General features: G+C 37.0%; 1 protein-coding gene across 6 annotated transcripts in view; it reads right to left on the bottom strand.

Moving 5' to 3' along the window:
* Positions 1-15,499, bottom strand: part of LOC106877521 (retinoblastoma-associated protein) — an 85,945-nt gene that overhangs the window by 4,311 nt on the left and 66,135 nt on the right. For all 6 annotated transcript variants that reach the window (XM_052966334.2, XM_052966330.2, XM_089349228.1 and 3 more), the window contains exons 25-29: positions 11,390-11,445; positions 6,737-6,851; positions 5,126-5,268; positions 1,300-1,384; positions 351-460 (exon numbers count right to left, since the gene is read on the bottom strand). In XM_052966334.2, the coding sequence (XP_052822294.1) occupies positions 351-460; positions 1,300-1,384; positions 5,126-5,268; positions 6,737-6,851; positions 11,390-11,445 (509 nt within the window). The remainder of the gene's footprint in view (positions 1-350; positions 461-1,299; positions 1,385-5,125; positions 5,269-6,736; positions 6,852-11,389; positions 11,446-15,499) is intronic.

Here is a 15,499-nt window from a genome sequence, read left to right on the forward strand (position 1 = left end):
TCAAGGCACCAGCATCAAGGATGTTGTCATGTCCTCAGCAAAGTTAAAGAACCCCTGATTATTCATGACTGTCTGCTTGATAAGCTGTTTCAGCATGATATTCAGTTAAAATCGCAAAAGTGGACATAACTAAACCAGCGTGGTTTATTCCAATTGCACATGAATAAATCAAGTACAAAAAAAAAAAAAAAAAAAAAAAAAAAGAACCAACTGGAATCTAGAATGCTACTTGATACTCAAACCCTCTCTCTCTCTGTCACAGAGGTGATAAATGGACTACAGAGGCAAACTCCCTATATGTTTACATATTCAGAGTTCATATTCAAAAATAATCGGTAAGTACAACTCACTTTTCAGAAGCAGGTTGAATGTCATCAAATTGCAGAAAGCGCTGTGTCTTCTTCAGAGCTGATGACATATAACGTGACATTGGAGATGATTGTTCTTTCTTTTCAGCAGACTTTAAAAACAATATACAAGAAAAATTTAACAACATTTAAGAATTTCTCTTGAAGGGGAGAACAAAATAATTATCAATAAGACAATAATATAATCATGCACCTCTCTTATTATTATTAGTCAACAGTTCAGTCATCAGCTTGGTTCATCAGTGTACTTTCATCATTCATGCCTTCTCTATGACAGAGAAAATATCATTGATGAGGTCACAAATGGCAACAAAATGACTATAATGAATCTAGCTGACTGATTGATTAATTGACTGAATGATTAGTCAATTGATTAATAAAATGATTAAATGGTTAACAAGTTGATTAATATTAATAAAAGAAGTGAAACAGAACTAGTGTGTGTGTTTGTTATTGGCAAAATGACCCTTCCAAGTTACAATGAAATCTGTTTCAACACATTTCACATTAAGAAGCTTGCAAACCAAATACAGAAACAAAATTATCATTAAAAACAAAATGTAATTATTAACACTTTAGCATTCAGATTAAAGTCAAATGTAATGCTTATTTATTCACATTGTTTTGAATGAGTCATGCATTATCTTGTGGCTTCAAGATTTCAATGATGTGATTGTTTATTGTTAGAATGACATTGTAGGGCAGATGTGAGAGGCTGGATCTGGATGGTTTGAACATAAAATAGGTCAAATATTTTGGCCACATATGACTGGTCTAAATTCTAAAGGGTTAAAAGAAACAGTAATTATCATTAAAAGTTGATACTATTATTAAAAATTATAGACTCATCATTAAAATATATAATTAGTATTAAATATAAGAAAAAATATGATTATTTTAACAGTTAACAATCTCTCTATGCCATACATACCTCCTTTGCTGGTGTGGTACAGACTCTTGAGCTGACTGGGGTTGGGGGTTTAAAAGAAGGGTCTTTCCAGGTATTGGTTTCAGATCTAGAGGAAAAGGAGAAATGGTAACAACAGCAATAATAAAGAATATGTTCAGAGAACTAAGAAAAGTTTGAGATATGCAAATGAAAGTTATCCCAGGAACAGAGGAAACAGCAGCAAAATAGGAGTTTAAGAAACTGGCAAGTCATTTAACATCTGCTTTTCCATGCTTGCATGGAGCCAACAGAATTTATCAAGGTAGCTTTTCAACAGCCTGGTACCCATCCTGTCACCAACCCTCACCTGTTTCCAAGCAAGGTAATATTTCCCATAGTTAAACATGTTTTCCACAAAAGACAGGAAACAACCTCGCTTGTATGACAATGAAGCTCATTTACAACCATCATGTGATGTCTAGACTAGAGCATACACATATATGGCAGGTCTCCCTTAGTTTCTGTCCACCAAATCCACTCACAATACTTTGATTGGACCAGAGGTATAGAAGAAGACACTTGCCCAAGGTGCCATGCAGTGAGACTGAACCCAAGACCTCATAGTTAGGAACCAAGCTACTTAACCACACAGCCACAACTGGATAACTTCCAAAGTGTTAAGGAGACATGTTGTTGCTAGATTTTTGTGATATTAATATGCTGCTTTGACCAATACAGAACTTATAACAACAATAATGTATTTAACATAGGCACAAGGCCTGAAATCTGTGAGGGTGATGGTGGAGAATAGTGAATTATTTCAACTCCAAGATTTGACTGGTATGTTATTTCATCAACCCAGGAAGTATGAAAAGCAAATTTGGAAGGAGGCAAGCCCAAGACTTGACTGGTACGCTATTTTATCGACCTCAGCAGGATTTGAACTAGGAATGTAAAGTGCTGGAAGAAATACTGCAAGATACTTTGTCCTACACTCTAATGCTTCTATCATTCCACTGCCCTAATATAATAATATTAATAACAGTGGTCTCTGATTTGGGTGCAAACCCAGCAATTTTGAGGAAGGAGATTAGTCAATTACATTAACCCCAATATTTAACTGATATTCCATTTTATCAACTCCAAAAGGACAAAAAGCAAATTTGAACTTATTTTTCTGGTGCTTTAATGATTCCACCAGTTAGCTACCATAACAATTATAATAACTGACAATAATGATTTCCAACATAACCATAAGATCGCAAATTTTGTAGGAAAGTTCAGTTAATTTAATTGAAACACAACAACTATTGTTTGGTTAATTATTTTACCTAGCAGGAATTGCTGAAGCATGGAATAAACTACCAGCATCAGCTCTTAGCCGTCAAGACACTACATCCTTCAAAACTTCCATACTTCCTAAAATACACCAACAGTACACCTGATGCCCCCTAACCTTGTTTTTTTTTTTAATGACTTATTCACTGTTCACTACCTGTGCATATTCTATGTACTGTTCAAGCAGTTTTGGCTACTTTTTCTATGAGTTGTAGTGCACCTGGGAACTGTATACAATAGGTTCATCATTATTTTAAAGCCAGAATGTAACTAAATAACACAAGGCATTGTTTGATGCTCAACAGATCTTCATGCTCTTCATCTTAGCCAAGTCTGTATCACAAAAACTGGGCAGGAAATATTTCAGATCTTAACAGTTACTAACCCTCTACAAAACTCAGGTAAGATCCACTACAGAATATAACTCAACATCTGCAATGGTTGTTACTACACATACAAACATCCTACACTGCATTAAAGGAAAAATTACATAACTTGGTTTGTATGAAGTCACTCATCAACACACTTCAATCTCTGGCTTCTCATTCCATTATTTTTTTATGCCATAACTACAGTGGCACTTGCTCCCCAGGATTTGTCAGACTCATGACGCCTACACACTCAGACATTTCCAACTTATTTGTCACTCCTCCTTTCATTACTGATATTGTGTCCACCCCTCTAGGCCCAAAACTGAACAGCAACCACACCAATCTTTGAGAGCCAGCAAAAGCCATGAGCACAGCCTTTTCCACCAGACTAATCTAATGATGTCTTCTTTTATATTTCTTCATCCTAAACAGTGGTTGGCAGCAGCAGCAGTGACATAACAACATACAGACTTTTCCATACAGACTTTCATAGCCAGGTGCCCTTACTTGTTTCCAAGTTAGGTAAGATTTCCATGTAGATTTTCTGGTCAGACGCCCTTCCTGTTGCCAACCCTCACCTGTTTCCAAGCTAGATAATATTTCTCTCATGGCCAGACATGTTCTTCCAGAATATTGGAAATAATATTTCTTATATGACAGTGACACTTTTTTACAACACTCACGTGATGTCAAGACAAGGGGATACAAACATACACACACACTCAAATGTGGTAATAATGGGTGTGGGATAAAAATGTTAGAGAGCTTAGTGGTCAAAACGATTCTAGTGTTAATATATTGTACGCCAAAGCCTTAAGGCAGGGTACATAACTCTGCTTGTCCCACCACTACATCAGAGTTGAATAGCTAGCAGCAAGCAGGAAGGACAACCAGCAATTAAAAAAAATCTGTTCCAAATAGAATGCTTTTATAAACCTAAACCACCTACCAGCTTACTCTAACACAAAGCAATTAAATAAAAAACAGATTCTCTAAGCTTTCAGGTTGCAGAAGCAGAAAGCAACACTGAACTAGGACATCCACTTCTCTACGCTTGCATGGGTCAGATAGAGTTTATGGAAGCAAATTTTCTATGGTCAGACAGCCTTCCTTTTACCCAACCCTTGCCTGCTTGCAAGCAAATAATACCTCCCCACAGGCAGACATTTTTTTGCAGAATGCTATTAATGAATGACACTGCTTGTATGACTGTCACATATTGTCAAAACAAAGGGGTGGGGTGTATAAACACTAAAGTGCACTACTGGTGAGATGACAAAAGTCCGAGATGCCTGGTCTACTCAAGAATACCCATACTTCGCAGCAGAAGTGTTAAAACTGGTCCCTCTGGTGATATAAAACACTTGTGGTGGCACCATGTAAAAGTGCCCATGCGGTGCCACATAAAAGTGCCCAGCATGCTCTGCAAAGTGGTTGGCTTAGGAAGGGCATCCGTCCACAGAAACCATGCCAAATCAGACAGGAATTTGGTGCAGCTCCCCAGCTTGCCAGCTCTGATCAAATTGTCCAACCCATGCCAGCATGGACAACGGATATTAAATGATGACGATGATGATGATGCATGTGTGTGTGTGTGTGTGTGTTATTGTCTCCTTGCCTTGACTTTATGTGATAAAAGTGATAAGAGTAGACATCAAAACGTTGATGATGATATATGCAGGCATTACTCACCAACTGCTACAAGTATTAATCTTAGCATGAGAAAAATAAACAAATACTTCTCATTGTTATCAGCAATGAAGTATTCCAGTTGTTCAAGCAGCTTGACTGCTTAACTCATTGAATCAGCATGTGAAGTGGCTGAATATCCCACAGACACTTCAACCTTTAACTTAATCCTCAAACAGAAGCAGCAAGATACATTGTGTGACAAAACCAATCCTTTGAATTATGAGTACAATTCACACAATATGCTTCAACAGTTTCTCCCTCCACAGTTTCCCTCATAAAGCTTGCATTAATCAGAGGTTATGAGAAAAGACACACACCCAAGATGACATACAGTGGGATTGAACCCTGGATCTCATGATTGCAAAGCATTCTTAATCATTTGGTCAGGCATGCATCAATAGCATTCACATATGTGCACGTGTGTGTGTGCGTGTGCACACATACACATGTGCATGCAGAATTCCTACCTGTTGGCAGAAGCATCCATCCCATCACGCGGCCTTTTAGCTGTGTTCCTAGTGGAGTCATTGTCTAAGTTGTCAAACTGAAGACGTTTCTGAGCTCGGCTTTGAGCAATGGTATCATTGATGTTACGTAATTTCTCAGCAGACTGGCAGGTAAATAAAAGCAATTTTATTACTTATGTTGTTTGCTTTGAAAGTGACAAAATGATTAATAAAATACAGAAAGCAAAGAGGCTACAACATGAATTTGGAGGCCCAAAGAACAGTAATTTGATATAAATATATTTATATATCTTTGAGGGTCATAATGAAAGCTACAGGTCTGAACCTCAGCTCTAGTATAACTACCAAAAACTATATAGAAAAATAAAAAGTCATGATGTAAAGTAAGAGAATTTCTCATGCTCATTTTAGCCTAAATAGAATTGGTTGTATCATATGATTATTCTTTTGTCAGCAATATCAGAACTGAAATATCCATAGTAAATTTAGAATGAAAAATAAATGAATAAATTAAGCCTTTTATTTCATTACAGGAGAATGTGGGAATCACATGATAGTATGAAGAGGTGGGGTAATCAGGATATAGTAAAGTAAAGGACAAACAAAATATACAGTGAAAGAAGAGGAACAGGGCATAGAATGGTAGAAGAGAAATACAATTTAGAAGGGTAAGAAAGAAACACAACATAGTACGAAGAGGAAGAGGCAACACATTAAATGAATGATAGAGAAATAAAATATAGTATAGTGGGAGAGAAATATAACATAGTATGGTGGGAGAGGAATAGAATATAGCATGGGAAGAGAGAAATAGAATATAGCATGGGAAGAGAGAAATAGAATATAGCATGGAAAAAAACACAGCATGAGAAGAGAGAAACAGAACAGAGTATAAGAGCAATATAGAATATAGTAAAATGAATGAAAGATAAAACATAGTTTGATATTTTGTATTTTTACTTTATATCACATTTTATTATCAACAAATGTCTTTTGTTACAGGTTTCCAACACACCAATCACTGTTTCATTGCAATTCTAGAGGCAAGAATGACAAAGGCATGTTGAATCACATACACAGGTGTGTGCGCACACACATACATACATAACAAGCTTCTTTCAGTTTCTGTCTCCCAAATCCACTCACAAGGCTTTCATTGGTCTGGGATTATAGTAGAAGATACCTGCCTAAGATGCCATACACTGGGGCTGAATCTAAGACAACATGGTTGGAAAGCAAGCTTTTTAACCACACAACACACATGTGCATGTATTTGTGCATACTTTTACCAATGTAAACCAGCAAAAAAGTTTCATAAATTAATGTTTTCAAACTAAAATTCTGTATGGTATTTGTTCTACCCAGTCTGTCATCCTTGCCATTGTAAATTCAGCAAACCAGAGATTGGCCCATTGGTTGGAGAAAACATGCAATTATTCATAAAATGCAATATAATTTTTTTTTTAATATATATATAAACAAAAAGAAATAGAATACAATTATATCATTAGAGAAATTGAGATTAATTGTAATTATTACAAAAAGAAAATCTGAAAAGGCTGTTACAATGAAGAAGTTGAGATGAGTAGATAGAAAACATGTGAAGCTTACCCCAACTCCTTCTACAAAGCAGTACAACTGATCTGTCCTTGGAGTAAGTTGACCTTGTGTCTTGAACAGTGGACTTTTAGCATATGACACATGAAAGTTCTTCTTGCCTGCAACACTGGTATTGAAAATAAAGGAACATTGTTAAAACCAAAACAAATAAAACTTTCACATAATTGTTAATCTTGTTAGCAAGCAAAATGAGGTTGTGAAGGTTAAGATTAAAAGAAAAGTTGATGGAAAATGGATTTAGCAATATTAACAGATTTAAACTGGTAATACAAGAAGACTTAATTCTTTCATGACATAATTTTAATGAAATACACTGCCCATGTGAAGGCTCACAGCTCAGTGGTTAGAGCATTGGGCTCACAATCATGAGGTAGTGAGTTTGATTTCTGGACTGGGCTGTATGTTGTGTTCTTGAGCAAGCTCCACTTCATTCAGCTGTAGAAATGAGTTGCAACATCACTAGTGCCAAGCAGTATTGGCCTTTGCCTTTCCCTTGGATAACATTGGTGGCATGGAAAGGAGAAACCAGTATGCATGGGCGATTGCTGGCCTGCCACAAAAAACAACCTTGTCCGAACTTGTGCCTCAGAGAATAATTTTCTAGGTGCAATCTCATAGTCATTCATGACCGAAAGGTGTCTTTACCCTCTTACACTGTTGTTGACGGATTCTATATATATATATATATATATATATATATATAATCCGTATTAATTAACTATATATATATATATATATATAGATATATATATATATATATATATATATATATATATATATATATATATATATAGTTAATTAATAAAACATATATCAGAAAAGAAGCACACTCTAAAGAATAGAACAGTAATTGTTACAACAAAAAATTTTATATCTAGGACATAGAGTTACCTAAGATTTTGTATCCACAAAGCTAAAGTCTTGTGGACAGCTCATCAAACTATATAAAGACAAAAATTTTTAATTTCTACGTCGCAGACATGAGGAAGCACTCAGAAATCGAGAAATACATCTTAACAAAAAATGTTAATGGGGACGGGTTGTCTCCTCTGAACCAGAGGATAAAACAACCCTTATAGACCCCAAAAAGGCCTAACCAGCAAACTGGGTGATCCAATTTTCCAGTAGGTAACACTTGAAGTGGACACATTAAGAAAACACATTTTAAGACTATTTAATGCACATGGTTTCATATAGTCCTTAAGAATTTTGGCTCTCTCCACAATACAGATCTTGCAATGGCCACTTCCATTAATATATGGGCCTGGATGATAATTATTTTCCACCTGATATCACACAGGTTCCCTTGATCTTTGAGGTGCTACACATGGCGGGCCAGGGATGTAACAAACTGTCTTTCTAGGACTCTGAAGGATAACTGAAGGTTAAGAAAATATCATCTGAAAGAAGTACTGACAGATCCAATAAATTTACAAGCATGGAATGAGGCCATATTGGCACCCCTGGTAACATATGGTGCAGGGCCAGTCATCCCATCAGTATCAAAGATAATTATTTGGTCATCATCTGTAGTGGTGGTACTGGAAATGCCGGATATTCCCTCCATCTCACTTATCCTGGATTGGTCATCATCTCTAGGTGTGGCGATTGTACTAGTGGTAACATATGTTGCAAGCCTGGTCATTCTGTGTCTATGGTTTGTTCATTATCTGTGGTGGTGGTACCGGGGTTGTTGGTGATGCCCTCTATGATGCTGGTCCCAGACTGGTTATTATCTCTGGGCGTGGCAATCGTACTGGCATGAGATCTGGTTAGTCTATTCATATTGTTGTTGGATGGTACATTACTGTTAATGCGGATAGCAAGTCTAGGTATCACCGTAGCATCATAAATGACCCCTTCACCCTTACATCAGACTCCTACTGAACAGTTATTATATACCTTACAAGAGCAACCTGCCTCCTTTGTATTGTGGGTACTTGTTAAAATGTTTTTTATGTTAGGTGCACAACTAAAGGAGACTCTTAGGTTGTGCTTGTTAAATAAATGCTTGTATCTATGTGTGTGTGAAACGTTTGTCCATCAATCTAAGGAAAATCTTTCCCACACAAGCCTTGACGTTGAGCGAGAAGGGTGGACCAAACCAAACGACATTTCTGCGGCACTTCCTTGTCCGGGTGCTAGGGCCAGGCATGTAAGAGATGCAGTCTTAAACCCACTCAATACCAGTACCTCATTGTAGTAGGAGGCAGTGGCGTCGAAGATATCTTGGCTCGAGGATAAATTTGAGATCCTCTTGCTTACACCTTTCACTAGGTTCTTGAAAACTATAGGAGGGTGGCAGGAGGCTGAGCTAATAATATAAGACAGTCTCTCAGTTGGCTTGTGATAGGGCCTGTATGTACCAGAGCCCAGATCTAAAGTAACATTTAAGAAGTCTACTGTAGTGAGATTAATCTCAATGGTGATCTTGAGACCCTTTGAGCCTGAGGTGCTAATTAGCTGTTGGCTCCTCTAGAGATGGCTAGGGCATCATCTCTGTAGAAGTTGAAGAGGACCAAAGGAAACCTCTTCTTTAAGATGTCCAGGATGTACAGTCTGATAAGATCACAGACATTGGCACTGTCATATGCTCCCATAGCTATATCAAAGGAGTCCTTGGGGTTAGATTGCTTGACCCAAGTCGAATCTTTGCTGAACAGCACCGTCTTCCTGGCATGCATGATAACTCTAACATCACTATCACTAACATCTGTTAAGCCCTTGGCAAAGGAAAGTGCTTTCAACAATAACTCTTTAGAAATAGATGGATAAAGGTCGACAATGTCGAACTATGTAAATCTAGCCCTGCCTCTGTCCTAGTTGGCAATAAACCATGAGGTTACCTCATAGGTGCTGTGCCATAGAGGGAGGCTCATGTATCTTCTTATGTTGTCATTAATTTCCTCAGTATATACTTACTCACCTGATCGATCTTGGACTTGGCTGGGTTGAACAAGCGGCATTTGGAGTTAGAGGCAAACTTTTGCTTGTGGTCTTTCAAAGTTATAAAGGCATTTCTCTTGGCCAAGATCTTTACTCTGTCTGCTATACCAAGGTCAACTGCTATCTGTTTAGCCTCACAGTTAATGTTATTGTAAGTGTGTTGGGAAGCATATCTGTATTTTTGTGTGACTGAATCATTTAAAAGCCTATCGTAAGCATATGTATCTATCGGCGTTAGGAAGGGATCCAGCTGTAGAAACTCTGCCAAATTTAGATTGGAGCCTGGTGTTGCCATCCGGTTTCACCAGTCCTCAGTCAAGTTGTCCAACCCATGCTAGCATGGAAAGCGGACGTTAAACGATGATGATGATGATGATGTATAAGCTCTTAGTCTTATCCGAGAAGATTAAGGACCTGTTAAAGTTTCTTATTTTTTGTATATCTTCATGAAGTTTGCTTTGAAAAGGGGAAAAGGATTTACGGAATTTCAACCTGGGTATTATGCACAGTAGGTCTGCTTTAAAGGCCTTGAGTTCCTTGATTCTAGGTGGGAACTTCCGAGACTTGATACTGTATGTATTGGCCTCAGAGGGTGGTGTGCTTTGATCATAGACAAAAACCTTACATCTTATGTGCCTTATAAGGTCTATCATTTTCTCCAGTAACATTTTTGTGTAGAGCTCATTAGAAGGTATTAGGATAAGTATATGTATTTGTTTTGCAAGATTCTTGATGTGAAATTATGTGTTGAAACAGATATTGTTATACTTGGGGATGGTCATTTTTTGCCAGTTAAACACAAGCACTATATGTTTGAGCTTTACTTATGCTTTATTATTATTATTTTTGTTTCTTTGTCAATGATTTTTCCTCACACATCCTATGACCGCTTCAAAGACTCTTTATCCTACGTGTCTCCTTTTATTCACCTTAGTTCAGAGAAAGACAAAATGGACTAAGTGAAACAAGAGGTCACAGAATACGGCTCTCATGGCTTCTGAATGCCCTGATGCAGTACCAGGCAGTGGCTCTCATGGCTTCTGATCTTAACTGATTGGAAGTGTTATCATGTACATTGTTTTGTCTTGGTATAAAAAGATGGACTACAGCAAATATTCTGCTTAATACCACAGATTTGCTTATCAGTTGCTTGAGGTTAACCAGTTGAGCATGTCCCTTGGTGGCTGACAATATGTGCATATCTGATCATGAGCAGAAGTAGTGGGGAAGCATCATAGCCATGTGTTGAGAGGAAGTCTTTGGGGTTTGAATAATTCACCTTTGGAAACATGGGTGTTTTGCTCAACATCCTTAAACAAACCTTATTCAGGGACCTTTTGAGCGGAATGGGCTACTCGACCTGAAGAAAATTCTAACTGGGCCCCACCTGCGAGGTCATGCACTGTTCATCTTGATATGAGATCACCATGTCGTGCACATATGGTTGTGATGCATGTGCTTGGTGTACCCTTATCAGACGGGTAGTCATGATGGGTATAATGGGCTTCGTATATTTTACCCCAGTGTCACTTTGATGGCATGCACTGCTCTCTCACTCAATAATAATAAAGCTGAAATAAAGATCAAACATGCAGTGCTTGTGCTTAACTGGCAAAATATGACCATGCCCAAGTATAACAATAACTATATATATATATATATATATATATATATATATATGATGTGCATAGTATTTACCTGAAAACTGGTGAAGAGGTTACACATGACTTAGGTGTAGAAGAGAGAGGTGGAGTCTGAAAAGTAAGACAACATATTCAAATTAATATTAGAACTATGAAAAAAAAACACTTTATGTAACAGGTTTTGTATTTATTTTTTTAAACGTTTTACACACACATATGGTGGATAGGAGGGTCCACCATGTGTGTGTGTGTGTGTGTGTGTGTGTGTGTGTAAGGAAAAACTTCATCAGGACTGGTTTGATGACAATGACAAGGTTGTACTGGCACTGTTGGATGATAAGAGACAGGCCTACACTGACAGGCAAAACCACCCAAACTACCCCTCACAGCATGACAGATACAGGGACTGTCAAACCAGAGCCCAGAAAGAGCTTCATAGCATGCAAGCAGATGGTGGAAGCAGGAAGTTGAAGAAGAGCAGCTCTATGCCAACACCAACAAGTCCAAGGTGCTGTACAGTACCATCAAGGCCATGTATGACCCTTCCAGAAGTGGAACAGCCACACCCTGACATCCACGAATGGCACAACCATCATCAAAGACAAAGAAGGATTCAGGGCAAGGTGCCAGGAACACTTCACCTAACTCCTAAAGTGGCCATCCACTGTCAGCTAGGAAGCATTGCAGTAAATACCTCAGAAGCCTCTCTTCAAAGACCATGACCTGCTGCATAGTGTAAATGAGGTCAAGACTGCCACAGAAGAAACAAACTGGGGCAAAACTCTCCTTCATCCCATCTCTCTTCCCATGTTCATTTCTCTTCTCTCTTACACACTTTCTTGCTCATATGCCCCCCTCTCTCTATTTATATATACAATCTATCTATCTTCTCACCTCTCCCTACCTCTTTCACTCCTTCCCTTTATTAGTTCCTCACCTCCTTCACTCCAACTTTCAGTTTCTACCTACTGTGACCTATAACAAACCGTTAGCATTGTAAGCAAGGATGGAAACCTACAGCAGGAAGATATGCTCTCAGCAAGCCACAAGGAGAAGTATAACTCCAAACAACTACTTGCATAGAAGAGACTATAAACCTGTCCAGGAGAACAGTAACTCAGTAAGGTGACACTTTAGTCCAAACAGATAACATCACTTGTACAAATGGTAGAATAAAACACACCTGTTTATGTTGTAAAGTGATTGGCATTGTGATAAGTAACCAATGAGTAAAACCATGCCAAAATCACAGTAAATACAAATATAATGAAATTCCCTAATTGCATATATTGGACTATGTAATGGGTTGGTCAATTGGACCTATCTGAGTATATGTGAGAACCCCTTGATTGTCAGTGAGTAATAGCAAACTTCCTTTAAGGTGTAGAGTTCAAATAACCTACATACCACAGGATATCCTCCTCGCTTAGTGAAGTAAAAAAGAAAAAAATTAATTTTATAATTATCAATGTTGTATAATGAAAAATAGATCTATAAAAATTAGTGATGCAAGAGAGGAGAGATGTGTTCGTATGTACTTTGCACAAGAGTTGAATGGAGAGGAGACTCAACAAGATACCTCACAGGCAGAGAACATAAGTACACATTCTTCTAAGTAATAATATTGTTGATGCTTGAGTAAGCATACTGTTGATGGAGAAATGGATAGAAAAATTAATTAATGTACTAAAAATAAGCAACAGAATAATGATGCTTGGACTAATCATAGACAATGCAACTGCAGCTGTTATCTCTGCTGATGCACCACAATCAAAACTAACTGATGACCAAAAAGACCATTTTTGCGATCATCTCAGGAGCAGTTACTAAAATAGATATGTTGGGAAGTATCATGATGGTTACTCAAGAGTACATAAGGAGAAACGAAGGCTTCTAAAAGTTTGTGTTGCAAATGAACTATCTGCAACACTAAAATAGACTGATCGGTTACCTGATTACCTACTAAACAAATAAATACATAAGGTTAACAGAGTGCATATTCATCAGGGAGCAGGATAGTCAGAAAGCTGTACTACTCAACATACAGAAAAATATATCATTCAACATAGACGAGTGATTGGTGACATCAGAATAACAAACAGTTAGACTAAAATAAGACAATCTGGAGAAGGAAAATATTAAAATTAAAACATCCTTCTGATGTTTTAGGTGGCACATGATGAGAAGGCAGCAGTAGAGATTCAAAACATAGAAAACAACTGTTAGTTTCAATGAGATAACTTAAAGTGGTCACAGATAAGATCTGTGGTTGAAACAAAATACCAAAGCAAATTTGCTCAAACCATAAAACTGAGGCCAGGATGAATTATCAAGACCCCTTCCTATCTAAAAGACCATACGTTTTAAATGCATCGTGACTATAATATTCTATGATTAATTCCTTTCTACAATAGTAAATAGTAGACAAAAATATAGAAATCATATTTTGTATGAGTATGAAAGTGTGGACAGTGTTGAATGACACTGAAGGGCGGATGCTATCTTTACCTAACATAAAACAATGTGTCTTAATCGTTGGGCAGCTAAAATTAATAGATCAGACAGTGGGCTGAACAAAGTTTAAATAAAACTTTTCTTTTGAATTGGTTTACAACAAAGAGGAATCAAAAACAACATGCAAGAGACACAGTAGTGCAAGTATAGATATGTATTTTGTAAGGATAATGGCAGTTAAGTAAAGGAAGAGACAGACTATCTCAAGAGGAAAGGAACTACAGAAGAAGTCCAAGGAAGACATGCATAGAAGAGGTAAAAGTCAATCTCATGATGCAGACACAAGAACATATACCTAGAAGAAATAAACCCACAAACAAATAAATTCAAAGTATATATTTAACAGAATTAATAAAATACATATTTTGAGAAACTTTAAACTTGAATCATCTAATTTTCTATATTAACTTTCTCATATATTTTCCAAAAAATTCTGCACAAATAAGTATATTGCACAGACACACATGAATGCATGCATACACGTGTACACACTTTCTCTCTCTCTCTAACAGTCACAAACAAGAACATGCATACATTAAGATTAAAATTTCAATGACATAAATACAAAAATGACATCTACATTCAGACACAGACATATAAATAGACCATGCAAAAAACAATTTTCACCTCTTATTCATTACTATGTTCTTAACTTCAAAAATAATTTTATAAAATCATACTTGTAATTCCCCTACTCAACCAACTATCCTACACTTTCATCTTATATACACATATACAGGGAATGTATAGAAGTGATTGACTGACCTGTGTGGAAAGGCAATAACTGACTTGGTCTATGACAAACTGTCTAACCCATGCCAGTATGGAAATTGCATGTGAAATATGATAATGAGGGTGATGAAACACACACACAAGTAAGTAAGTACGTATGTCATTATTCAGTTTTATTTCAAGATTTCTTGCTAATAGTAAAAGAGTTGGTTTCTAACCTAGATCCAAGGCTCCTTCATTGGAATTTCAACATCAACAACAGGGTATTTTTGTATGTATGTATATGTGCAGATTCGTATGTTTTGTTTTATGTATATATTCTCATGCATATAGTTGCATATCGACATGCTCATATATACTTAAATGACAAACTTCTGAAAAGTTAACAGATTCTTACAGTTCCAGTGAAAGATTGGATCTATGGCCTTCGAATTAGCTTTTTCCTTTCTGGTTTTGAGAAGCCTATTTTCTTGTGTGTATGTATGTATGTACATATATAAGTATATACTTGCGCAAATTAATATGTATGGCATACAACCATGAAAGGTAAGCGGAATTTGAACTCAGTATGTAAAGGCAGATGAAATACCGCTCAGCATCTTGCCAAGCACGCTAATGATTCTACCAGCTCTCCACCTTATGCACACTACAGATAATACATGCACATACAGACAAACTATTTACTTAGAGAAGATACTTAACTCACACTCAGAACCTTGTGATTGCAAAGAAAAATTTCATACCATTCAGCAATTCTGCACACACACACACACACACGCTATATACTTACTGAAGATACTAAATTGAGGCACAATGGGAAGAATTACCAGACATGTTGTGTTAAAGTCACCATACCGACGCATGAGGTTTCACGATTATATCTCTTACCTTTTTAGTTTAACTGAATCAAGACACATCA

The sequence above is a fragment of the Octopus bimaculoides genome, chromosome 3, assembly GCF_046866305.1.
Source record: "Octopus bimaculoides isolate indiv1 chromosome 3, ASM4686630v1, whole genome shotgun sequence".
Classification (NCBI taxonomy): domain Eukaryota; kingdom Metazoa; phylum Mollusca; class Cephalopoda; order Octopoda; family Octopodidae; genus Octopus; species Octopus bimaculoides.